This window comes from Rattus norvegicus, chromosome 1 (genome assembly GCF_021556685.1).
Source record: "Rattus norvegicus strain SHRSP/BbbUtx chromosome 1, alternate assembly SHRSP_T2T, whole genome shotgun sequence".
Taxonomy (NCBI): Eukaryota; Metazoa; Chordata; class Mammalia; order Rodentia; family Muridae; genus Rattus; species Rattus norvegicus.
In genome coordinates this window covers 47,934,589-47,959,075 of record NC_141534.1, presented here as the reverse complement: position 1 = coordinate 47,959,075, position 24,487 = coordinate 47,934,589, and the positions used below count along the sequence as shown (strand labels likewise).

At 48.7% G+C, this 24,487-nt stretch overlaps 1 protein-coding gene across 11 annotated transcripts in view; it reads right to left on the bottom strand.

The window, feature by feature from the left end:
• Positions 1-10,024: 10,024 nt before the first annotated feature.
• Arid1b (AT-rich interaction domain 1B) overlaps positions 10,025-24,487 on the bottom strand; it is a 356,041-nt gene continuing 341,578 nt past the window's right edge. For all 11 annotated transcript variants that reach the window (XM_087642968.1, XM_087642981.1, XM_087643042.1 and 8 more), the window contains 5 exon segments: positions 22,065-22,215; positions 19,689-19,785; positions 17,304-18,087; positions 15,262-15,392; positions 10,025-13,172 (listed from right to left, as the gene is read on the bottom strand). In XM_087642968.1, coding sequence (XP_087499094.1) covers positions 11,418-13,172; positions 15,262-15,392; positions 17,304-18,087; positions 19,689-19,785; positions 22,065-22,215 — 2,918 coding nt within the window. In that variant the 3' untranslated portion in view covers positions 10,025-11,417.

The following is a 24,487-nucleotide window of genomic DNA, read 5'->3' as shown; positions in this document are numbered from 1 at the left end:
GTCACAGCGGCCTGCACACCTACAGTACCGTCACAGCGGCCTGCACACCTACAGTACCGTCACAGCGGCCTGCACACCTACAGTACCGTCACAGCGGCCTGCACACCTACAGTACCGTCACAGCGGCCTGCACACCTACAGTACCGTCACAGCGGCCTGCACACCTACAGTACCGTCACAGCAGCCTGCAGACAACATGGGGCTGGACACGGAGCTGAGACTTCTACATCTTGATTGGAAGGCAGCCAGAAGGAGACTTTGTCTTCCAAAAGCAGCCAGGAGGAGGAGGGGGAAGAGGAAGAGGAGAGGGAAGAGGAGGAGGAAGAGGAGGAGGGAGAGGAGGAGGGAGAGGAGGAGGAAGAAGGGAAAGGGAGGAAGGGGAGGGGAAAGGGAGGAAGAGGAGGAAGAGAAAGAGGGGATAGAGGAGGACGAGAAGGAGGAGGAGAAGAAGGAGGGGATGCTCTTCAAAAGAAACCCCATGGGACTCTGCCAGCAGAGGTAAATCCAGACGTGTGTCCACGTGGAATGAGCAAATGTGCCCCGAGCCAGACCTCAGAAGACCCACAGTGAGCAAAGCAGAAGCACACTTCGCCCTCATGGACCTCAGCAGCCCACTAACAGCATCAGCCCAGGTCACGCTGTGTGCAGAGGCATTGGCAGGCCTGGTCCAGGGAGGAAAGCTTCAGGGAGAGGCCAGTGGCCTCCGCCCAGCCAAGAATGAAGCTGGGTTAAAGTGAGGGCCACTGAGCCTGAGGCAGAGGAAACAGCCCTGTTCCTGGAGAGAGGCAGCCACAGCTTTCTTGGAGCCGTGCCTGTTTCTAGTGGTGTCTATTTGAAGCCGTCTGATGGCTCTGTTGCTGAGAGAGTCCCAGCAGAGGGCTCTTGTCTGCCCTCTGGAAGGCTAATTAGTCCTAGGAACAGCACGTCTGCAGGGCCTGTGGGACACAGAAACCATCAGTTGGCACAAATGGCTGGGACAGCATGGGGCAGGTTTCTAATGGCTTTTGAAGGTTGCTCTGTGTTTGACTGACAAATGCCCGCATGTCCCCAGAGCTCAGGATGTGAGCTCTTGCTTGCTCTCCCCTTTAGGCGTCCGTTTTCACTGTTGACTTCATACCTGTGAGTTCATCACTCCTGTTCTTCAGAGGAAGGACGTATCCCGCCCTGAGGCATTCTGAGGCCAGCTGGACCAGGTTATAACCTTTAGCTCCGATGACCACAGCCATGTCCTTCCTCTGTATCCCACAGGATGCCTCCAGGCAACCCACATAGGCCCCTTAGTCAATCTCTTCCTCACAGCAGCTGCCCCAGTGGTGTGGATGTTTTATGCCTAGGCACAAAAAGCACAACCTGCTACCAGGAACGCCAAAGGCCACAGGGTGATGGGACTTAACACTAGACCAGACACCTCAGCCTTAAGTGGCCATTAGCCCCACAGGTCCTGCTGGGCTCAGGGTACCCCCAGGGTCACCTGTCAGTGGGTGCTACCTGAGGGGCTGCCTGTGTCTGCCTTGCGGAACAGTGCCCAGGCTTCCCAGAATCCTGGTGGCAAAGGGGATTTTGTTCCTAATTTGCCCTCAGCTTTGACACTGCTGCCCTGACTCCGTGTGCCTGGTCTAATGGGAATGGAGCCCAGCAGTGCCCCCAGTGGCCCTCAGCCACTCACAACTGTCCATTCATGCTCTCTTCCTCCTCCCTTTCCAGTCCCAGCTGGTCTTCTCGTCTCCGGGCAATTCCAGAAAGTTCTATTTGCTTTTATCAATCATCTCTCCCAGAAGCAGGGACATGGAGGAGCTATGGTTCTTATTTCCTCGCTCCATTCTGCCAGGACGGCTCGGCCAGAGGACACAGGTGCTCCTGGAGGGTGATTTGAGTTGCAGGACAAATTCGAAGCAGGCAGAGCTGTCACGGAGCAGACCGATTAATTACTGTGTCTCAACTGCTTGAATATATCCCTTCGTTTTGTGGCTCCCTTATGCCCCAGCACTAGTCTCTCTCACATTTCTTTCCAATTTTGTCTTCCTCACTGCAGCAAGACAGCTTTGGATTCTTTAGGGCTCCGTGACTTGGTTTCTCCTCAAATAAAGGGTTTCTATATTCTATGCGGGGTAGCCATTTCCTGCAGGGCAATGCTGACTCTTATTCTGTCTTTCCCAAGCCCAAAGCATCTTTAGCCTGAGCACTCACCCCATCCCAGCATGCTCTTGCCATTATGAGACCTCACTCCTCCTCACCAAGTGAGCACTGTGACCCAGGAAGGGAACGGGTGTCTCAGGATTTTGAGAAGGTAGAGAATATTTTGGAGAGGCATGTGGTAGTTACCGCCCAGTTGTCATGGCGACCACTGGAAAAGGGCTTGCCTGAAGAAGTCCCAGCTAGAGTCATTGTCTGGAGATCAGCTGCCAGTGGCATCAGGTAGCCAAGCAGACTTAGAAGTCAAAGGGAAGTAAACAGCCTGGGCACAGGGTGTGTCCCCTGCTTGTGCGTGTGTAAGAGCTTGGTGTTGCACACCCTTGCTTCCCTGTCAGGTCCCTGGTCTCAGCCCTGGGTCCAGCTTATCTAGATGTAAAGTTCACACAACTGGCAGGGCACACATGGGCCTCTCTACCTGTGAACTTGGCAGGGAAGTCATAATCATTCTAAAATGCTTTTGAAAAATAACCTTGAAGAAGCATTTTATAATAAAGCCTGCCCTTGTCCTGGGTCACAAACGAGAAGTCCTAACCAGAACGCTCACCTCCTGCCTCTTGGTGAAGGCAGGACCCCTCCATGCCAAGCTGGTGCCACATGCCAAGGGGCCCCACATTGGCCAACAAAGGGACCTAGGGTATGTGCAGCTGTCCAATGGCAGAGGGCCCAACAGTTAGCAGGTCCCCATTTAAAAGGGCAGAGTGATTAGCGTCACGGAGACGGCTTATAAATACCCCATGGAAGTGGTTTGTAGCAGTTGGAGGGAGAGTCGCACTTACACCTGTCTCTACAGTGCCCTTCACTTCCATGCTTTCCCAAAACTTGTCCTCACCCCGCACTGTCCTCACCCCGCACTGTCCTCACCCCACACTGACAGCCTTCCTTACTGTTCTGTTCCTTCAAGGCCTCTGGAACACCCTCTGTATTTCTGCCTGCCCCCACCCGCCCCATTTCCCACCAAGGGTATGGTTTCTGGAAGCAATCCTATGGCACTGCCTGCACAGCAGGGCGTCTCTGGCGCAACGCTGTTTCTACAGGGACTCCAATCTTGCAAGCCACTCGGACCCCCAGAGCTGTAAGGTTTCTCTGAAGGCTGTTTTATGTCAAAGAAATACGTTACCATGATTTTGTGTAAAAATCCCTCTTCATCAAATTAAGAGAAAACGAATGAACAATTGGACACTTTAAAAGACTCTGAAACATAAAATAGGGCCCTTGGATGGAGAATTCAGCCAATATTTTCCTATGAAATCAATGTTTTATTTTTCAGGAAAAACCCCATCACAGTCTTATCCAAACCGGGACGGGGGAGTGTGGGTGTCATCCATGAAAGGAGACACTGAGAGTTGGAAAGAATCATTTTGAGCAGTAAAACTTTAATTAATCGCGCCTCTTGTTTGGGCCTACGGAAGCAGCGAGCCGTGTTTTGGGTACCACAGAAAACCACACACTTACCGCAGAGCACTCCAAAGAAAACAAAGAGAAGGTATACATGATCACGCTAAGCGAGGGAGGCGGGGAGCACACAGGGTGTCTGCCCATATTTGGATAGGGAATGATTGAAAAAAAAAGATCAAGTACAGAAATGACATAAACCACAGTCTATGACAACACATAAGGAGAGAAGGAATGAAATAAACAAGACCTTCTCCCAAACCAGAAGACTGCAAAATAGGGCAGAGGAAGCCCTCACAGCACAGTGTCCTCATGAACCATCAGGGCACCGCTAAGAAAGACGAACCGAGTTAAAGGGAGCTGCAGTATTTCAGCGCACGACCAAGCGAAGAGGGTGATAAAGCGGGAGGGAGTAGACAAATGGCTGTTTAGACACTCAAGGCAGGTCAGCTGCGGCGGCCATGATGCTGGGAACAAGACGATGGAGGGCAAGGGCGAGGGCGAGAAGGATGAAGAGAGCTTACCTCGGCTGAAGAGGATGAAAGGCTGCAAGAGGGCAGTATGGAGGAGGCTGGGGACATTTCAGAAGAGGCGTGCAGGCCCAGAGGGGACCAGTGGGCTTAAATTTCATGGGAACATCTTGAAATGAGTTACCCCATCTTCTAGTATGGGGAATGGCTTCAGAAAGGCAAGTTTGTTTTTGCTCATCTTCCTGCCGTTCTTGGCGAGGCAGAAACCAGACTCCAGACGCCGAGCAGAGGACTGTGGTGACCTGATGCCTTGAAGGGACACAGGGCCACACAGCATCTCTACTGCAGCATGCTGGGAGATGCCCACAGACCACTCAGGAACGCAGGACAGTTCCCCTTAAAACACACATGACGGTGAGTATTTGTTTCCTCCCAGGAGAAAGCATGGCAGTTTGTGACGTGTCTATCCTGGGCTCAGGCTCTGGCCACTGTTCCGCTGAGGGGAATAACACCGAGGATCTTAGGAAGACTAGATCCTGGAAGGATCCCGAGGGCCTCCTGGAAACTGGAACTGGTCCTGCTCTTTGGGCTCTTGGGAGTCCTTGTTCACCAGTGAGCCCCTCAGTGGTGGGTTGGAGGTCTTCCTGGAGGCCGAAGGACTCAAGCGGGTAGATGTGGTGAACTGGTCTGTGGCTCAGGGTCATGAGCCCTGGGGAGTTCTCCAAGAAGGGTGCTGAAGTCTTGACTGTTTGTGAGGAACTAGAAAGAACACCACCCTTACTTCTGGCTTCACAAGGCAAGCCAGGCAAGATGGTTAAAGATAAGGTTCTCCAAGATGTCGCCTCAATGTCCACATAGACCCCTGACTGCAGAAACAGGTACAGGGACTTACGAGTTTGGCTATTAAGCAACGACCATTAAAGACAGTGCATGGTGGGTGGGAGATGTTAGCTTCTGTTAAGAATTGATTGCTTAGTTCTCTGAGCGCACAAACGGACATATCAAATTTAATTTTTGAGGGGTTGGGGATTTAGCTCAGTGGTAGAGCGCTTGCCTAGCAAGCGCAAGGCCCTGAGTTCACTGGTCCCCAGCTCTGAAGAAAAGAAAAATAAATTTAATTTTTGAAAACAGGCTTACCAATATGAACTTCCACTCTTTACCCAAACCTGATTCTCCACCCCAGCTCCATTCCAATATCCTGACACTACCACACCAGCCATCACACACTCAAGGAGAGGGACTGCCCGTAAATAGTTGGCTGAAGGCGGCTCCTTTGTGAAGGAGCTTGCAAGCTTCTCTTCCCTCTCAATAAATCCTCATGGCTCTCTGTCACCAGGAACCTGCTCCCTCCAGGTCTTGCAGCCCAGGAAGCACTGGCCATATGCTCACAGCATTTGGTGAAAACAGAAAATGCTGAACACAAGCATTGTGCTTTGGAAAACCCCGCTGAGTTTATTTATATGGAACACATAAAATGCACCTCGACAGACCGGTGTCAATACCCCAAACCCTGCCCTGGACATCACCTGTCTCCTGAGTGTCTTCTTTTAAGGTATAATAAAGGGCTGGAAAGCTAAACAGATTGGAGAAATATCTCAAAACGGGAGCTTTAGGCACCACCGAAAAGAGGCTGGTAATCAGTTTTCAGGCCCCTGCGCCAAAGCCCCCACAAGGGACTTCAGTGACCTCGGTGTCGTGCTGAAAGTCTAGCCACTGTCATGGATGGCGCTGCGTCTCTCAACCTTCGAAAGGGCATTTAGGGTCGGATTCACATAAGATTCTGGTTTCTTCGTGTATTACCTAATGTGAGCTCATAGACCTGAAATACTTTTCGAAGAGGATTAAATATGGATCACTCGGGGATCTGGGAAGGTTCATGTGAAGGAACGTGTGTCTGGGAGCCTTGGCTCTAGACTACCTGTCTAACAGACTCACCTAGCATTGCTTGAGAGTGACTGTGAATGCAATACAGGTCAAAAGTCTCCAGGGTGAGGTGACAAGTGTGCTTCCTTCTCAGCATCAAATATATCCTTGAAGTTTAAGGATTATGAAGATGAATTTGTGCAGACCTTCCCGATTTGGGACAAGTTTAATGTTATTTTAACAGTGGTGGCCAGCCAAGCTTGAGGCCTCAGGCTCCTTCCTCAGCATGGCAAAGACAACCCCACGTACATGTGAGCTTGTGTTTGCGCTGGAGCAGTAATGAGACTGCTCCCCTCTGAGCTGTGGGCAGCATACACCATGGCTCATTTCCAACGCTTATCGGACCCTTCTGAATTTTTTGTGTAAAGTTCAGTCAACTCAGGCACATAGCTTGGCCCAGCCTTAGGTGTGTGGGGCGTGGGCCTTCGCTCTTTTGGAAGGATAGATGGGATAGGATGTGATCTACACTGAGACTCATGTGAACGGCTAAGAGGAAATCCCTCTAGGTGCTGAAACAGACTAAGGGCTCTCTTACCAGAAAGCAGAGGATGATCACTGGATGGGATATCTTCTAGGGGGTTATTCAGTCAGTGCCTTGACTCTGGGAAAATTTAGTCAGAGCACACAGTGCTCTGGCTATCTGAATGCCAAACTCTGGCAGAGGAGAAATGCCTGTGTCATTTTTCTTCCTTGCTTTCCAGGAACAGACTCAGGGTGTTCAGAAATGTCCGCTAGTACAGACTCAGCACCATGTAGCTAAGTAGGAAGGAGTCTTTAGGGACTCCCCTGTATATCCCATGGTAGGAACACCAAACCAAAGACTGTGACCGGTCACCTGCCACATTGGGCATTTGGGAGATGTTAGGAGGTACTTTATTTTCTCTCTTTCTTCCTTCCTTCCTTTCTTTCTTTTTTTTCCGGAACTGGGGACCGAACCCAGGGCCTTGCACTTGGTAGGCAAGCACTCTACCACTGAGCTAACGGAGGTACTTTATTTTAACAGCAAGATGGGGCAGCGGAACTGTACAGTGTGGTTTATTCCAGCCTGATACTCCCAAGGCCTGGAAGGAAGGTGGGATCTTCCACCCTAAATTCTATTCAACAGAGAAGTTTCATGGATCACCTCTGACAGGAACCCAGGCCATTCACCTCAACTATTAAGTCACCAGCCATGACAGGTTATATAGAAACCTCAAAGACAGTCTCTGAGACCTCATTTAAAACTATGCAGAATGTGTGTGTAGGGTTGGGGCAGGCAAAGGAATGCAGTGTGGATGGACTTACACTGAGGAATAATACACACCCAGGCAAAGGAATGCAGGCCTTACACTGAGGAATACACACCCAGGGACTCCCCCAAGGCCTTAAAGAAAACATCCAATAGAGTCCTTAGCAGTTCAACAGGGTGGTCAAAGAAGCTGAGCTGAAACAGTTTAAGTCTCTCAGGCTACAGAACTAGAGTTGGTTCAATGTTTCCTCTGCTAGAGAACGCATCTTAGCTGGCATAAAGCATACAGTGCTGTTTCTTAAAGCCCTGAACCATGTTTAAAGGAAAGGGGTCGGGGGACAGCTCCAGGCTCATAAAACACTCAAGACAAATGCACTCAGTATGGCTCAAACTTGCCAGGATACCATGCAAGCGGTTTTTTTCTTCCTGAGGGCTTCTGTTTCCCAGAACATACTTAGGGAGAAGCCAGAGTGAACCCCCAAGTCTGTGAGGTCAGATTTGGGAAGACAGGCGAGTTTCTGTTTTGACAATTTGGTGATCTCCCACCGACTCCCAATTTCTCCTCAGCATTCACATCTTAAACCCAAAAGTTAATCCGGAGCTCCCAGACTTCGGAGGACTTCTCAATTTGGGCAGGGCATGAAACCGGCTGGAGGAAGCAGAGGTGTAAGGAGAGCACTGACTTTGAAACAGCCTTTGTGTGGCCTTGGGGGTTCTGTAGTCCCAGACCTGGTCATTGGTTTGGGGGGCACTGGGAACCTGGGAGCCATTGGTTATCTTTCTGCACGCAATGGAAAGCCCCTGAGAGTGAGTACACCACAGTTCAGGTAGACAGGCCCCCGTGACTGTCTGTAGGATGAGGCTATACACCACACTGGGATTCCAACAGACAGAGTCTCACTTTATCCCTAAGTACTGAGAATTAGTTGACTTGTCTATCAAACTGAAGCAGGACCATTCCCCGCTGACATGAAGGACCCTTGGAGCCCAGACATAGTGTCCTGTCTTAGCAGACTACAGAGTCATCAGAAATACTTAATAGAGGGACATAGGCTGGCAGCACTGGGCACCAGACTGGACTGTAAAGAACTTACCACAACCCAGCAAGAAGCGAGGGTCTTAGTATCCATGTGGACTGAACACACAGGGCACAAGCAGGACATAGCCGGAGACCACAGCTCTCAGGGCAAATGTTATCCAGTTTCTCAGAAGTAGCAGTTAGGAACTGACATTATATAAGACTACCCACGGTCCCTGTTGAAAACAACTCTTGTTTGAACTTGGAAAACATCACAACTACTCTTCGAATAGCTAAGTAAAAGTTGATTGTGTATCTAACTCAAACAGCTAAATAACTATTTTTAGCCAATGCCAGCCCACAGTATCCCTTATGAGACATTTAAAAAACAAAACACTCAAATACCAACAGATTGAACTTTATAGCACCATTCCAAAATACTAAACTTTCTTTGTGCCTTTATTTCTCTCTCTTTTTGGTACACATTTAGAGTACGGGCATTCTGTAAATTTCTGAAAGCCCTGGAAAACAACTAATTTTTTAGGACAGAGCAGCAACTTGGTATCACCAGGAAATGTCAAGCAGGCTGTGACTCCTTCCTGGGCTTCCAGAAGTCGGATTTGGGTGAGTGGAGGGAGAACACCAGGCTTCCTGGGAGATCAGAGACAAGGGCTTGGTGTTATGTGCTGGGAGTCTGTTGTGGGCCTGGCTGATGAGTGGCCACTTTGAAAGAGACTGCTCTTCTGACAAGGGACTGGGGTCTTAGGTAGCTTTGGGGTCTGCCTATACCTTTTATTCAGTGTCTGCAAGAGAGAGACTGGGAATGCCATTGAATTCTCTCTTGCATATTTCCATGTTTTCATCAGGGAGCACTAAAATCTCTTCTTTGCAAGCAGATCTATTGCAATCTAGCAGAATTAGAAATGGGGTTTGGATTCAACATAGATCTATTTGCTGACGTGATGTGGGGGCTGCTTCATGATGGGACTGCTTGCAGGAAAAAACTAATTTCTTTCTTGGGACACCAGGGTAACATCCCACCCTGGTCGTAACTGTGTGTTCCTGTCTAACTGTTCCAGACGTCAGCGTGAGAAAGGTGAACCACAGAAACGGATATGGGAAGTGTCTTCTGAAGAGGGCAGAGAGAGGTAGAGTGAGAAGGGGCGCCAGCAGCATAGTTATGTAGCAGTTTTGAAAAGACTGAGCGTTACATGGTAACAGTCAATTACCCAGAAGGAACACTTTCCACCAGAGCCGGGCACTAGAGAGCCAGTGCTGGGCAGAAGGAAGATGAAGATGTTCTGAAATGGACTCGTCACTTGGCACTATGTACACCACATACAATAGAACATGTTCCTTTCAACATTGCACAATATAAATATACACGGCGGAGTAAACTAATGCAGAGTAACTTGGAGGCACACAGAAGAAACATGGCGGGTGCAGACTTGGGTTAGAACAGTAGTGAGAGGCAGAAGGTCGTGGTTTCAGGCCAGTAAGCTTGGAGGGCCCCAGGTCACGTGGGCTGGCAGTCACCACCCATCTGTGAGGGAATTACCACATCTCAATGTCGCCAGAGTTAATTGCTTCAAAGAAGGCCTAATTATCTAAACAATCTGAGGAAAATCAAACCGTTGTTCCCACTCTCAAGGAGGAAACCCTGGAAGTCCTTTCTGGCCTTCAGGCTTCATTAGGAGGAAGAGGTTGTTACTTTTCCCCTATTTCCTGTAAATAACTTGGTTACTATGCAACCACGTTAGGCAAACTAGAACAGCATTCAAGAACACCCATCACAGTGCGTAACAAGATTTAATGTACATTTATTCTTAACATGTGGGACATATAAAGATTTTATACTGAATAAATGATATTCATTAAGCCAGAGGAAAAGGAGGAATTTACATCAAGTTTTTTTCTTTTTTTTTTCTTTTTTCTTTTCTTAAACTACATTATCTTGAAATACAAATGCGGATTCTTGTCACAGAAAAATCTTTGAAGTTGTGTTTCTTCATTTAGTTGGTTTTTCTTTTTTCTTTTTTTTTGTATGTACTGGTATTCATTTTCTAAATCAATCCGTATGCAACCATTTCCACACCTTGATTCATGAAGCAAACTGGGACCAGCTGCCCTCCCAACAGAGCATGACTTTATACATACAGAAACTTGTACATTACCCCCTTTTTTTGTTTGTTTTTATTTTTTGTATTTTTTGTTTCTTTTTCTTGTTTTTTGGAGATATGGTCCTAATGAAAAAATATATAAAATAAAAATAAAAAATTATTTAAATCTACCATCACTTCGTAGTTACCACATCATGAAAAAGAAACTAAAAACTTTGTACTAAAAAAAAAAAAAGAAAAGAAAAAAATATGAGGGTATGTTTAATGTACAACTTCTATATACATCACAGCCCATAGGCAGTAAAAAAAAAATATTTAAAAAATGATGAAAGGAATCACGAAGATCTGTGAGGTGGAGGCTGAGTCGCAGCAGACATGGCGGTCGTGGTGAGGAAGCAATCCTGCTGTTGGCGGTTAGGAGTGGATTTTCGCCCCTAACTGAGAGTGCGGTTTTTTGCTCGAGGCCTAATGCAACCGCTTTCCTGTGGAGAGAACAGCATCACTGGGCCAGACTGCTGACTGCCATACCTCGAGCCCCTACACCTACATCTCTAGAAGTTTCTATTGCACAGAGCTTTGGGCAATGGGATGCACTTTCGCTTTTTTCATTCTGCGAAGAATAAAATTCATAGGAAATCAATTTAAGGATCAATTTTTCCTTTCACCTTTTTGACTCAGTGTGGTGAAATTTTCCTATCAGCATTTTTTGCCAAACCTTTTTACTTTATAAAGTGAATTCACTTCCCTAAAACTGTAATACAACATGAAAAAAATTATGAAAAAAACAAAAAAACATGTGACCTGTGAATGAACTAGACGGCAACTTTGGTTAAAAAAAAGAGAAAGAAACAGAAATCCCCCAACGGATGTACTTATACACACAGACAGCAAATATTAATTTATAACTGTTCAAATTAATGATTTCTTTAATTCCCAATTGGTAAATAGTGAATGGGGCAGAGAAGCAAAGATTTTTCTTTTCCTTCTTCCTACATTGGATAAACGAGAACAGAAAACAGCCAGTCATATGTGACCCTCTAATGTTCCCTCACACATGTGTGCCCTCACGGGTGTCATAACTGCCCAATCTGAAACAGTACATCACAGATGACAGATGCAACCAGAGAGTTCAGGACAGCGGATATCGAGATATCCAGCAACCGACCCTCGTGCAAAAGGAACTCCGAGCGGTTCTCATCCACTCTAGCCATAGCCAGCAAAGCTTTGGCCGCCCTGCACATCATGTCCACACTGGGGGGTTCCAGAGGCGGGGGCTGCATGTGCATGAGGGTATGCTGGCTCTGCTGATACTGCGCCATCGTGACCCCGTCCTCCAGGAAGCCTATCAAGTTCCCAATGCTTCCTTTCTGCACAGCTATTGCCCTCGCTGCCAGTGTATCCCCCTGGGCAAGGTTCGATAAAAGCGCCATGGACATTTCTCGGCAGACTGGGTTTTTGCGATCCCCAACGTACCTAACTAATGTAGCATAAAATTTCTCCTGACGACTAAATGGAGGTGTGGCCAAGATCAGGTCCACATTGTTGTCCTGGATACTGAGTTTACACAGTGTCTCCAGCACAAGTCTTTGTGGCGATAGAACTGAGTTGGGCCCCACAGTGGGAAAGGGGTCCTGTGCCTCTGCAGACGGGCACACCATCCAGTGCAGCAAGCCGTCCAGGATCGGCAAGCAGATGCTCTCTGTGTAAGCAGACAAGTCTAGCTGCCCGGAAATGTTAGCCAATGTGACCAGTGTGTTATCCCGCAAGACCTCGAGGCAGTCCCACCACCACTCATCTTTGCTGCAGGCCACCCCCTTGTCCTCATCCTCCTCCTTCTCATAGGTCTGTGGCGCCCGTTTTCTCTCCGGATGCTCATGATGCAGCAGAATCAACTTTCCTAGGATCAGCACCAAGCCCGGATGTTTGGACATCTCTGCGTCGTTGCCAGGCACGAAAGACAAGCTCCGCACGATGTTAGACACACAGATGCAGCGTTTGGCCAGGGAGTCCTGCCAGTGCGCAATGGTGCACAGGGGAGTCTCGTCTCGGCTCCTGGGCTCGTCCTCCAGGAGCCTGATGTTCCGGTGGCTTTTGGCCTGCTGGATTCCAAAGGGAAACTTGCCGCTCTCGGTTTGGGGTCCGGGGTTGCTGTCTTCCGGCAGGGCCCCTGGTCGGGCAGACAGGACATCATCAATGGTGGCTATGATGCTTTTCTCTGGCTGCTCTTCAGAATCGCCCTTGCCTGCCAGCTCTTTCTTCTTACCCGTGGAGCTGAGAGGCGCAGGTGGACGCCTGCGAGGAGGGATCTCCATCTTGCTCTCGAAGTGAGTGAGGATGTGCTCAGTGGTGTCGCCACCACCCAGCTGCCAGTGGAGGAGCCCGCTGTTGAACTCTTGAACCCGACCCAGCCTGTCGGACCGGTCCACCACAAACAGGTTGTTCTTCTTGACAATCTTTATGGGCAGCTTGTCAAACTTACTGGCCTGCCTCGGCGTCTCCTTGGGGTCCGCAGTGGTGTCTGGAGCAGCTAGGGCAGAGCTGCTCTTGCCCTCTGACTCTGTCTTTTTACTGTCTTCCTCCTCTTCCTCCTCCTCCTCTTCCTCCTCCTCCTCTTCCTCCTCCTCCTCCTCCTCCTCCTCCAGACACTCGGCATCATCTTCTTCTTTCCCAGAGTCGTCCTCCGAGGACTGGCTGTCGTCTTTCTTCCCTGTGCGGTGATCAAGCGCCCTTTGGCTGGGGTCACCCACTTCATATTCCATCAGAATACCGAAAATGTCAATTAGGCACTTTCGGAAGTACTCCACTAGTAGTTCCAGGAACCCCGACAGCTAGAGAGGGGAGAGAGCAGGTACAGGTCAGGACACCAGCTCTGACAGAGGGGCCTTGGGTAGAGACTTCACACTGTTCTAATGTCCTTCTGCCCTGACCCTAGAGGGCACACCACGCGTCTGAGAGCTACCTTCCCGAGGATGGACTAAGGGTGCACAAGTGTGTCTCCTCCAGTTCACTGCCAGCTGGCGCTGCCAGCATTGGCCCCAGCTTTCCCCAGCCATGGCTCCAGTGTGTGCAGAGCTCCCCACTCTCTCGGCCTGCATGATTTAGGGAGTACACTGTGAGGAGCAGGAGCGAGGGTTTTATAGACTCTTGCACCCAAAGTGAATCTATTTGCTCCTCTACTATTTATCTGGGAATCGCCTGCTGGGGTTTTTATGGTTATTATTCCTAGGATTTTTATGGTTATTTTTGTCTCAGGTACCATAGGTTGTCCTGATTTACGTTCTTTCTATATCTTTTGGAGGAGATAATTTTAGTAATGTAGTCGCTCATAAAGACTGAAAATTATAAACAAATCAATTTAGTCCCTGATAAATGAACTAAAGTGCTTTATAAAATGCAATTTTACATTTCAGTTATTCACAATGCTAAATGAAAGACAAGAGCCATTGACAGAGTCTGCCTGTGGAAAGTCGAGTGCTCCCGTCTGTATCACTCACTCCACACACAGCCAGCCTTACATGAGCTGTAGGGACATGCAGCGTGGGTTCTGTATGACAGATGCTGTGAGACCAACCATAATCTCACATCTCCTCTTTGTTCCCAGGGCTGGGCACGCCTGTCCCGGGTGAGCGCACATAGCTATACCAAGCAGTTTTTGTGGTCCTGAAGGTATTCTCCCCAGGGGAAGAATTCTCCCCCTCCCTGTCATAAGCTTCCTTGGGGAAAAGGGCAAGTTAACCAAGCACTTCTGGGCATAAAAATGTACAACCGGCCAGAGTTCATCTATTAAGAGGATGAAGGTTCTCGAGAAGGCTGGACACATTATTTTAAGCACACATCTTAAATACCATCATTAGGGCATGCAATGTTTTTGACCCATTAACACAGTCCACCAGCTGAGAGCTGCCTCTGGTCTACACTGAAGACTCAGTGAAAGAAAGGGGGTGGTAGAAAGTTCTGGTCTTTATCTCAGCGGCAGGCAGAGAACCTAGTGTCTTCAGGTGAGGAGCTGTTTACAGCCCACAGGGAGAACAAGCCTCTCACATTTTTATTCTGAACATCAGGTTAAAGCCCATACCTCACTGACAGGGGCATCTTCCTCAGGCTTCCTGCTGTTAGCCATATTGTTACAAGCTACCTTAAGGCCAGCTCTGAACTGGGGGTGAGTGAGGGTGGGGTGCTCCCTGGATGACGGAAGAAGCAGGGTTTCAAGTGAGGACTTTAGGATGACCCGGAGAAGGCAGATGTGGGGAGGTGACCTGGAGGCAGGCATGGCTAGAAGTCCCTGGTCATTCTAACGAGACGGGGACATGGCCAATGAGATCTGTGCTATGAAATGTGTTACATACTTTCCACTGGGGAAAAAGACACAGCATGGGATGTGGTGGTGCTCCCTACAACCACAGCATGTGGCAGCAGGGGCTCAACATCACACAGTTGGCTCAGGCTGGACCCTGCCTCAAACAAATGATTGAAAAACAGTAACATCAATAGAAAGATACTAAGTTGCACTGAGAAGTACTTTCTGTAATAGATCAGTTCCACGTTAGGGTTTAATCACTCCTATTGAAACAGTCTCAATCTCTCTCTCTCTCTCTCTCTCTCTCTCTCTCTCACTCACACACACACACAGACACACACACAGACACACACACACTCACACAGACACACACTCACACAGACACACACTCACACAGACACACACTCACACCTCACATGATGTACCCTGAAGATAGAAATTAGTTGCTATCCCAGAGTGAGTACCCAGACAACTACGTATTGACTAGTGCTGCTTTACACTAACTACAGAGATTCAGTCTTGGATGCTGGCTGCACAGCACCTTAGGCACCAGCTTAGCATTATGCATACTCCATTTTAGAACACGCCAACTTGTTGCCAGCTGTGTGCAGCTGCCTCACCTGGGAAAGATTGAAGGTGGCGACAGTGCTGTCATCATAGAGGAGAATGTTGATGGTGTCCAAAGCCCACGTGCTCTCAGCCAACAGACCGGATTTAAGGGACATCATCACACGCCACGCCTCGGGAGTAACTAGAAAGGAGAAGAGGGTGTTGTAAGCACCAGCTCTGGAGGAGGAAGCGGAGCGCTGTGCAGCAGTCAGCTGTGTGTGATCATCTGACTTCAGCTGGGGACGGTAAGTAGACATGCTACTTTGCTCTTGTGTTCTGGTGGTGGGACAGGAGCCCCAAGTGCATGGCCAGCACACATGGTCCTGTCATCGTGAGCATTTCTTTTGCCACTTAGTAAGGGTAATGATCGAGTCAAGCTCAGCAGAGCTGGCTTGGGAGGAAAATGTAATCCTCAAACAGTGTAACATCAGAGAATGTCTGTGTTCTCCCACAGCTATACCCTGCTGTGGCTGAACAGGTACTCCAATGGTTGATTTTCAGGTGCGACCGTGCCCAGGAATGGGAGACTGAAAGTCTGCATTCTCTGTCACTCTTCCTACTCCTGCCCCTAGAAAAGTATGACTAAATGACAGCTGTCAGCTTTGCTGAGGATGGGGTATACTGGACTACAAGTCCTGAGTCTACACTGGGAGATTTTCAAAACTGCAGGGGCCTGTGATGTGACCTGAAAGAGAGAGGGGGACTGATCTACCCATCCTCCCAGCTCCTTACAGTGCAGTGTGAGGGGCAATTGTGCTATGATGTGTCTTATGATGCAGTGAGGGAGGGGCTGTGTCCAAGGGTGTCCTTCCTGGGATTTGGCTTTACAGGTGTTTTAAGAGGAAAACATGTCTTTTGTCATACAAGGGATCAGACTTTTGAAAATAAAATCTCCCTAGGTTGGAGGCAAGCACTGACAGAAACTGGACTAAGAGATTAAAAACAAAACAAGATTCAAAACCAGATATAGGGCTGGAGAGAAGGCTCAGGGGTTAAGCACACTGGTTCCTGGACAAGACCAGGGTTAGCGTTCCAGCACCCGCACAGTAGCTAACAGTCATCTGCAACCCAGTTCCTGAGGATTTAACTCCCTCTTCTGCTTCCTTGGGCACTGTCGGCACATGCAGATACAACATGCAGGCAAAATATCACATAAAGTAAATATGCTTTTAAAAAGTAGATTTATGACTATTTAAACACACAAACGTAGATAGCTATTTCATTTACATTTCTATAAAATAGGGCTCAGTATCTATGGTTCCATCATCTCTCTAAAGTTCCCATATACAAGATACCCTTCTTAATGTCTAACAACTAAAAACATCTTTAACATCGTTAATTAAATCTTTCATTTTCTAATCACTGCCAATGGCTTTAAGACAATTGATTCCAAAATCTTTGAAAAAATTTTCTTACACAACCAAGAGCTATTATTTCCTCTGTTGTGTGAAAAGAACTTCAAAATGCATGCAGAAGAAGCTGTTAACTAACGGACACCCCAGACCACTAATTAGTATGCCCATGGCCTTCGCAGAGGACAAGTAAGCAATACTAGCTCAGCTGAGTTAGCTCCTTGGACTGTGTCGGCCAGTGTGATGTGATTACATCAGTGCCGGAAATCACAGCGGAGGGCACTCACATACCATACCTACCTATCTGCGCAGCATGGCCAGGCCCTACTCCCTATGGAAACTCATCTTACATTGTCACTAGAGTGGCTGGCCTCCAGTGGATCTCTCGAGCATCCAGTGTAGAAATCAAGTGGCTTGGTTTTGTCTAAAGCTCAAGCCAGCATCCAGCCTGTGTGACTGAGGGGTTTGGCCCCTCCCTGGAGGGCTAGTCTCTTCTACAAGCAACCTTTGCACCTGAGTGTCATTAGATTCAGGCTTTTCTCTGGTCTGTTTCTTATTCAGACACGTGGCTTCTAACCAATGCTCCCATAGATAAGTAGCCTATAATTTGTACTGTTGAGATTCTCATCCAATTGAGACAGATGGGAATTGTGTCTGTATTAAAAGTTCTAGATTGCATTTTAATCCATTTTAATGCTTACCAATATCTTTTGAGGTAATCTTCCGCCTTTGTTTCAGGACTGGCTGCGATGCTTCTACTGAGCCAGGAGGAAAGGTAATCTCCCTTCTGATTGGCGGTGGCTGTGGGGGTGGTCCGGTGACCTGGGATGTGGGGACCGTGGGCATGACCTTCTGCATCTTCATGGCAGGCAGGAAGGGGGACTTGCTTGGAGACATGCGGCTCTCCAGGGAGCGCGGGAAGGAGGCAGGGCTGGGTGCCCTGGAGATGTGGTTTGGCAGTGACGGCGGCGTCTGGTAGGATGACTGAGGTGGGCGCGTGATGGGTTGCATGGAGGCCGATGATGACATATAAGGCTGGCGCTGGCTGACATGAGAAGGCCACTGGCTCTCGTGATTGATCCTCTGATCAGGTACCATCATATCATCTGTGCGGTTCATGCCTGGGTAAGGGGGTGCCTGTGCAGGGCCACCTGGGCCTTGCCTGTTCTGGTAGGGATAAGGCATATCATTGCGTGTAGCCCACATATTCTGCTGAGGCCCCTCATTGGAAGATGACTGCATGGGGCCACCCATCATCTGAGGTGGGATTCCATGTGGCTGCATCTGGCCTGGGCCCTGCATCCTTTCTCTATTGTAGGGGTAGGGATACTGTCCCTGGATGGGCCTTCTGTCCGGGCCAGAGTAGGAGCCTCCGTACTGGTTATACATCTCCTGCTGTTGGCTGCCATACTGCATGTTGTACATGTCTCCCTCGTGGCGCTTGGCTGGAGGCCCGTACATGCCATCCATATGGCGTTTGTAATTCTGAAATCCATATAAAGACAATTATACTGATGTTCTCTTAGAGGTATAGTCATACACACTCGAATTATGCAAAAGTTATTACTGGGTAGAATGTTCATTTCAAAACGGATACGGGACGCTCCTATGTACTGACAAACGCTAACAATTTAGGCTTGTTTTCAGTATTGCCACACACTCTTAGGAGGGGTGCCCAGGTTTGTTTTCAAGTGTAAAACATTTTCTATGACCCCTCTCCTTGAGCAACACAGGGACAGCACACCATGGCTGACCACCATGTCAGCACACGTGGATAGATGGAACCAACAGTACCCTAGGAGCCAGGGTGCTCTGACTCATGGGAGCAAACTGGATATTTCAGGGCCGTTCTGGGAGGTTCTGGGCTGAGGGGACCCTAGACCTCAGTAGATGGCAGAGCCTCTGCTGACGTAGCTCCTGGACCATGACACCTGCAGTCCACATCCCGGCCTGCGCTCAGATACACAGCTCGCCCAGGCTCAGTTCTCCACGGAACCCTTACTGGTCCCTCTACACAACTCCTTTGGCTCAGCTCCACCCTTGAAGACTCTCCTTGGTACCCACTGGGTGGGTGGGAGATATGTGGAGGGGTGCACTGTGCACTTCAAACTGTCTCTGGTAAGTTACTTCACCAACTGCAAAGTATGCTCCAAGTAAATGAATATTTCAAAATGACTTTGTGATTGAAAAATTCTAAAAAGAAAATGCCCTCCCCCCTTTTTGGTGAGCGATCGCAGACCAGAAAGATTGTTCAGAAACAGCTAAACCCTAAGGAGGAGCCCGACCCTTAGGGCCACTGTGACTTCTCCAAGGTTGGGTTATACAAGACTTGGCTGTGAAGTATGCCACAGGAACTAGCCTACTGCAGAACATGCCATTAATTTATCTTCTGAAGAACAAACAGTTAGCATACTTTAGGGCGCAGTGGGCCAGGCAGCAACGAGAGCGCTGCCGTCCGAATACGCGATGTTAGTGTCTCTCTTAAAGAGCCAGTGGCCATCTTGGTCCACAGCAGTCTGAGTTTCTTTTATTGTTTTCTTTGAGTACGGCATATTTCTGACCTACAGTGCATTTACCACAACACAGCTGCCCTAGAACATCTGCAGAGACTACCTCCAGGACCCCTGTGGCTACATCCATGAACACTCAAGTCCCAGAGTGAAGAAGGCTGGCTTGCTCTCCAGTGTCTACACACACTCTTGGCTGTGCGGTTCTTCCAGATGTGTCCTACACCAGTGATCGCTGCCCGGCAGCTGTGTCCTGCTTGTTGGCAGAACAGCAGTGAGGGACACACGCGTGCTCTGTGCACTTGCCTTTTGACTTGCACTGGCACATGGGTCTGGAACCTGTGGGACAGGAGGAGGGGTGGCCACAGACACGTGTCCAGCATGCTGTGTATATCCCAGAATACTACCTGTCAAGAGCTGTTTTTAACTTTCTGAGTTACTTTCTAGCTAAACCTACCCTGGCTATTCAGTAAAGTGTGTGGCTTTGGTTAGCCCTCCCCAAATCTTCACAAGAAAGACGTTGGGTTTCAGTCTCCAGCAGACAAAAGGGACACAGGCCCACACCCCCGGCCAACTCACCGGCTGCTGTGGGTACAGGCCAGGCTGGTGTCCTCCATACGGTGGCTGTCCTGTGGGAGGGCCTTGGCCTGGGTACTGCTGCCCGTAAGCCTCATGCCTAGAGCAAAGTGTTCAAAGGAAGATTGGTTTACATGGGACTTGAGGCAAACACAGACGAAAACAGCCCATTTCTAGAGCCCTACCCAGCGGCTCTGTCTTCTCTCCACACACACCACTTTGAACAGCACAGGAGGCCACAGCTGCGCTCCAGCTTCTTGCAGGGACGGTAACACCCATCTCAGGAGGCCAGCCAAACTCCCAGTTCAGGCTGTTGCTAATCGGTGTCAGAGGGATACCGGTTGGACAGGCAGAGCCTTGTGTGTGCTTGTCTAGGCTCTGGCCGCTTCCTTTGAAGCAGAAGCCCCACCCATCCCCTGAAGCTTCCACAAGCAGGAGCCACATGGTGTTGTCAAGGGAGGAAAAGCAGGAGTAGACAGAAGTTCGGAAGCAGCATTTCTAGAAGTATCAGAACATGGATGGTGTTCCCATCTTCTGCTTCCTCACTGAGGACACAGCGTTTACAGCTATACCTCAAGGGGGCTGGAGAGATGGCTCAGCAGTTAAGAACACTGACTGCTCTTCCAGAGGACCCCGGTTCAATTTCCAACACCCATAAGGCAGCTCACAACAACTGTAGCTCCAAGATCTGACACTCTCACACAGACATATACCACTGTACATAAAATAAAGATTTAAAAAGCTATCCTTCAGCAGAGGGACAGTTCCTGATTACAGAGGGCATGGAGGAGGGTGTTCATACTGACTGAGATGAACTCCTATTAAGTCCTTGCAGAGAAACATAATGGGCATTTCCAACTGCTCCCACATTTAGGAACTGTAAATGCCATAAAATTAACATGTTTAAGGGTAAAAAAGTCTTGAACTTTGAAAATAAACTGTGTTAAGTTAGAAATACTGAATCTTGTAGAGGGGAGAATAATTGGTTGGATAGATTATTAATGAGATCAAGAAATGAAAAGAGGGAAAAATTAGATTACCACGTACAAACAGACAGAAGACTCTAGGAGGAAGCTTGAAGGAAAGAGTTCTAACTGACGAGGACAAAGCTTAAGAGAGGCAGCAAAAGCTCACGGGAGATTCTCCACTGTGTCTGTCCTTTTACAACTGGCTAATCTCATCGGAAAAACAAAGCAAAGCAAAGCAATAGCTCTTCCTGGATCTTAAAGCCCCAGCCTTTGGCCTAGGGAGCCACAGCGGCTAACTTAACCCTCATCCCATGCACTTGGCATCTGTGCTGTTCCCTGAAAGCAGGGACAGCAACAGATATTCATCACATGTGGTCAGGTAAGAGGAAAACTCAAACACTGAATACAGAGACTCACCCTGTCACCTGACTTGTGGTCTCTCACACCCTCCCCTTGGAATCAAGTCATCCCCACTCATCCTCTCTCCCTTGGCTCTACCTGGTGAGAGGGCCTGGGTGTGGCCAGGCTGCCTTGAGCAGACACCGACTCTACCAAGACCATGGAGGAAAGGGCTCCAGTCAGTCTTTCCCTTCACCACAGAGAGGACAAGGACTTTCCTCTCAGATGCTTCACGCTTTTTCTTTCTAAATCACAAATACCACACTGAAAACCTGCTCTAAGCATCTCTCTCATTAGAGAAGCAGAGAATCCACCAGTGAGTGAAAGAGAGGCCTTTGGTGTTAGCAGGGGGACAGGGGAGGAATCTCTTCACGAAGGAAGTCCTGTCACCTCTGAAGACGAGGCTTCTGATGGCCTTCCTGTGACATCTGTCTTCTGACCAAAACACAGTTTAGGAGTGACCCTGTGGCCTGGCCTGCCATGTGAGTATCAAAATGACTTCCTTGGAGAGACCCCTGTGTGTCAGAATGGTAGGCTTCCTCAGAGATGTCTGCTAAGAGCAAAATACACTCTTGGTCCAGAACTCAGGGCCCGAGAGCCAAGTGTGCCATTCTAGATTTCATCCTCAAGGAGTGGAGGAGGGGAGGGCCTGGTGCTGGGAAGCCTAGGAATCTGTGCTGGGTGGACTGGCAGTGTGTTGTGTGGCTCCTGAGTTCTGAAGAAGAGTGGCCCACAGTTTGCATGCTGCTGAACTCCTGCTTAGAAGTAAGAGCCATGGACCGTCTGAGACCAAGTTCTTCATGTTCTGGCTGAGGCCGCCCACTGTAAGGCCACTGCCTGGTCGTCAGTGAAGGCTACAAAGGTTACCCACTGTGCTGTTACTGGAAGCTCAGCCACTATGGCTCAGAAATGTGTATCTGAGGAAAACAGTTTTTGGTAAGTTATCCCATCTTCATAAAATAAGAAAAACAAAACAGAACAAAAACCCAAACCAAACCAAACCACCACTCACCTTCGGTCATAACTGGTTCCATAGGGAAATTGCTGCCGCTGTCCCATGCCCAGATTGGACATGGCACCTGAGGGACTCTGGTTGTACATGTCCTGCATACTGCTGTTGGGCATCTGTCCTTGTGTCATAAAGGGCTCGCTGCTTCCAGGCACTGTGATAATGAGATAAAAAGCACAGAATTGAGCATTTTCCAAAAGCCAAAGGGCCTATAGATCCCTTCTTGTGAACTTCAGTGGTCCCAATCTTCTACACCACAATCCTACTGAAAGGACATAGACTCTGCCCAAGGGAGCAGAACCTCTAGATGTTCTCAAAGACACCTGCATCCCCTCTGTTTGCTCTACAAGAGCCTCTGATGTGGCAGGACTCGGATACAGGCTGGGCTGCGGCTCTGTGGTTACGAGAGTCAGATGGTTACGATGGTTTTGGGTTCATTCACCCAAAGGGAAAGTTCAAGTCACCCTTCAAATCTGGGCTGAAGGCTAAAGATGGAGCCTGTCTGATACTCTACTACTGGCCTTGCCATGGAAAGAAGAACATTAAGAAGGGTGGACAGAGAACAGCCAACCATGTGATGGGCACCTTGGCCCTATAAGCATGAGAGACAAGGGAAAGAACCAACAACCTGAATGCAGCTGAAGGGGACCTGAACCTTGGAAGCTGAGTTCTGGCTTTGGTTTTGTGTGAGACTGAGAGCAGAGGCCCAAGACTACCCTCGCAGCGCCTGCTGGCCCACAGAGAGCCTGCACCTCTGCTGTCACAGGTGTAGTCTATGGTCACTCTCATGCAGCAACATGGAAGCTCACAGAAAAGCTACTAACGTTCGTATTAATGACTGTTTGTAGAATGAGGTGACATCGGCTTATGAAGAGCTTATAAACAAGACAGGAAATACGCATTTAAATTAGTTCCCACCCTTACACAGAAGAGCAAGAAAACCTAGACATAAATGCGCATCACAACAGCTCAAGAGATGGCTCAGTGGTTTGAGCACTTGCAGGACCTGAGTTCACTTCCCAGCATTTACACTGGCTAGTGCTTCACTACTGCCTGTGACTCCAGCTCCAGGGGATCCGAGGCCCTCTGGCCTTTGGAGGTACCTGCGTTCATGTGCACATATATATGTGCACACAGTTAAAAGAAAAGCTGAAGATGGACAAGTTGTGACTTATTTCTATCCCAAAGCAGAGCGCCAGTAAGGGCACATGTGCAAATGAGCATCCGCTCAGAGCCTGAGGAAAACACTTGTTCCACAGCTGCTGCTTGTCTTCGTTCTACTGCTGTCTGAGGCAGAAAAGCCACCTGACATTTTCTGAGTCAATGATGTCAATGCTGTGGACCCCATACAAGGGTTGAGGCCAATGCAGGAATATCACATTTTGCTACCTTCTCTCTCTGTCTGATCGCACATCAACTTGTGGCAGAACCAGTTTTGAGGTTACCTTCCATTTTGTAGATGGAAAGACAGAGATAGACAGAAGTCAAGTGGCATAATTAAAGTTAAGTAGTTTAATTCTTTAATACACAGAGTAGAAAAAAGTCAACAGAAAGTAAATACTATGACAAAATCATTAAAGCCATGTTTGCAGAAGAAGAAAACTAAATGGTCACTCAACATGTGATCTGTGGCCTTACTGAAAATTACAAAACTGAAGCACATCTACTTGTGTTCACAGCCCATGCTGTCCCCTCCCATAATGACCTGGGGATGGGCCACATGGCTAGCTAGTATTGACCAACAGGCTCGGGGGGGAAATGGACTCCAACAAACACCTGCCCAAGCTCGCAACAGGGTTTATCTCGATCTTGGATTTCACCTTTCATGGCCAGGGTACTCTAGAAACCACACAGAAGGGGCCCAGACTGCAGATGGGTCCCGAGTGAAGACTCTGATGACATCAGCCACCCCAGAGGGCCCCTGACAACACAGCCATGAGACAGTGCAGTTCTGTTGACTGAAGTCAGTGAGTGTGGGGCTCTGCTATACATTACAAGATGACAGATGCATTTCACTCCCATTCTTTGAATCAATCAACTTAGGAATCCATCTCATGAAAACACTGTCTCAGCAGTCATGCACCATGGTTTTGTAGGCGCTAGTGGGAGAAACAGCCCACCTAGGGCTACAGCACTAGGATCCAGTAAAAGAGTTAAGCATAGCTAGGTATACGGATAGTAACAGACACCCAGACACACTGGATACCATGGTCAGAGCCTGAGAGATCACATACCCTGTTTAAGGCAGGGGTGAGCAGCAGGCAAGGCTGGCTCTGTGGGGTAAGGAATCTCAGACCAGGCTGACTCGCTGCACAGCTGAGTCACAGGCCAGCCATGGGGATGCTAGGACCACCTGCTGGTGCTGCCCCAGCAACAGTAGTTTCCATGGGTGTTGGTCTAAATTCATAGAATAAGGCAAATTGAAG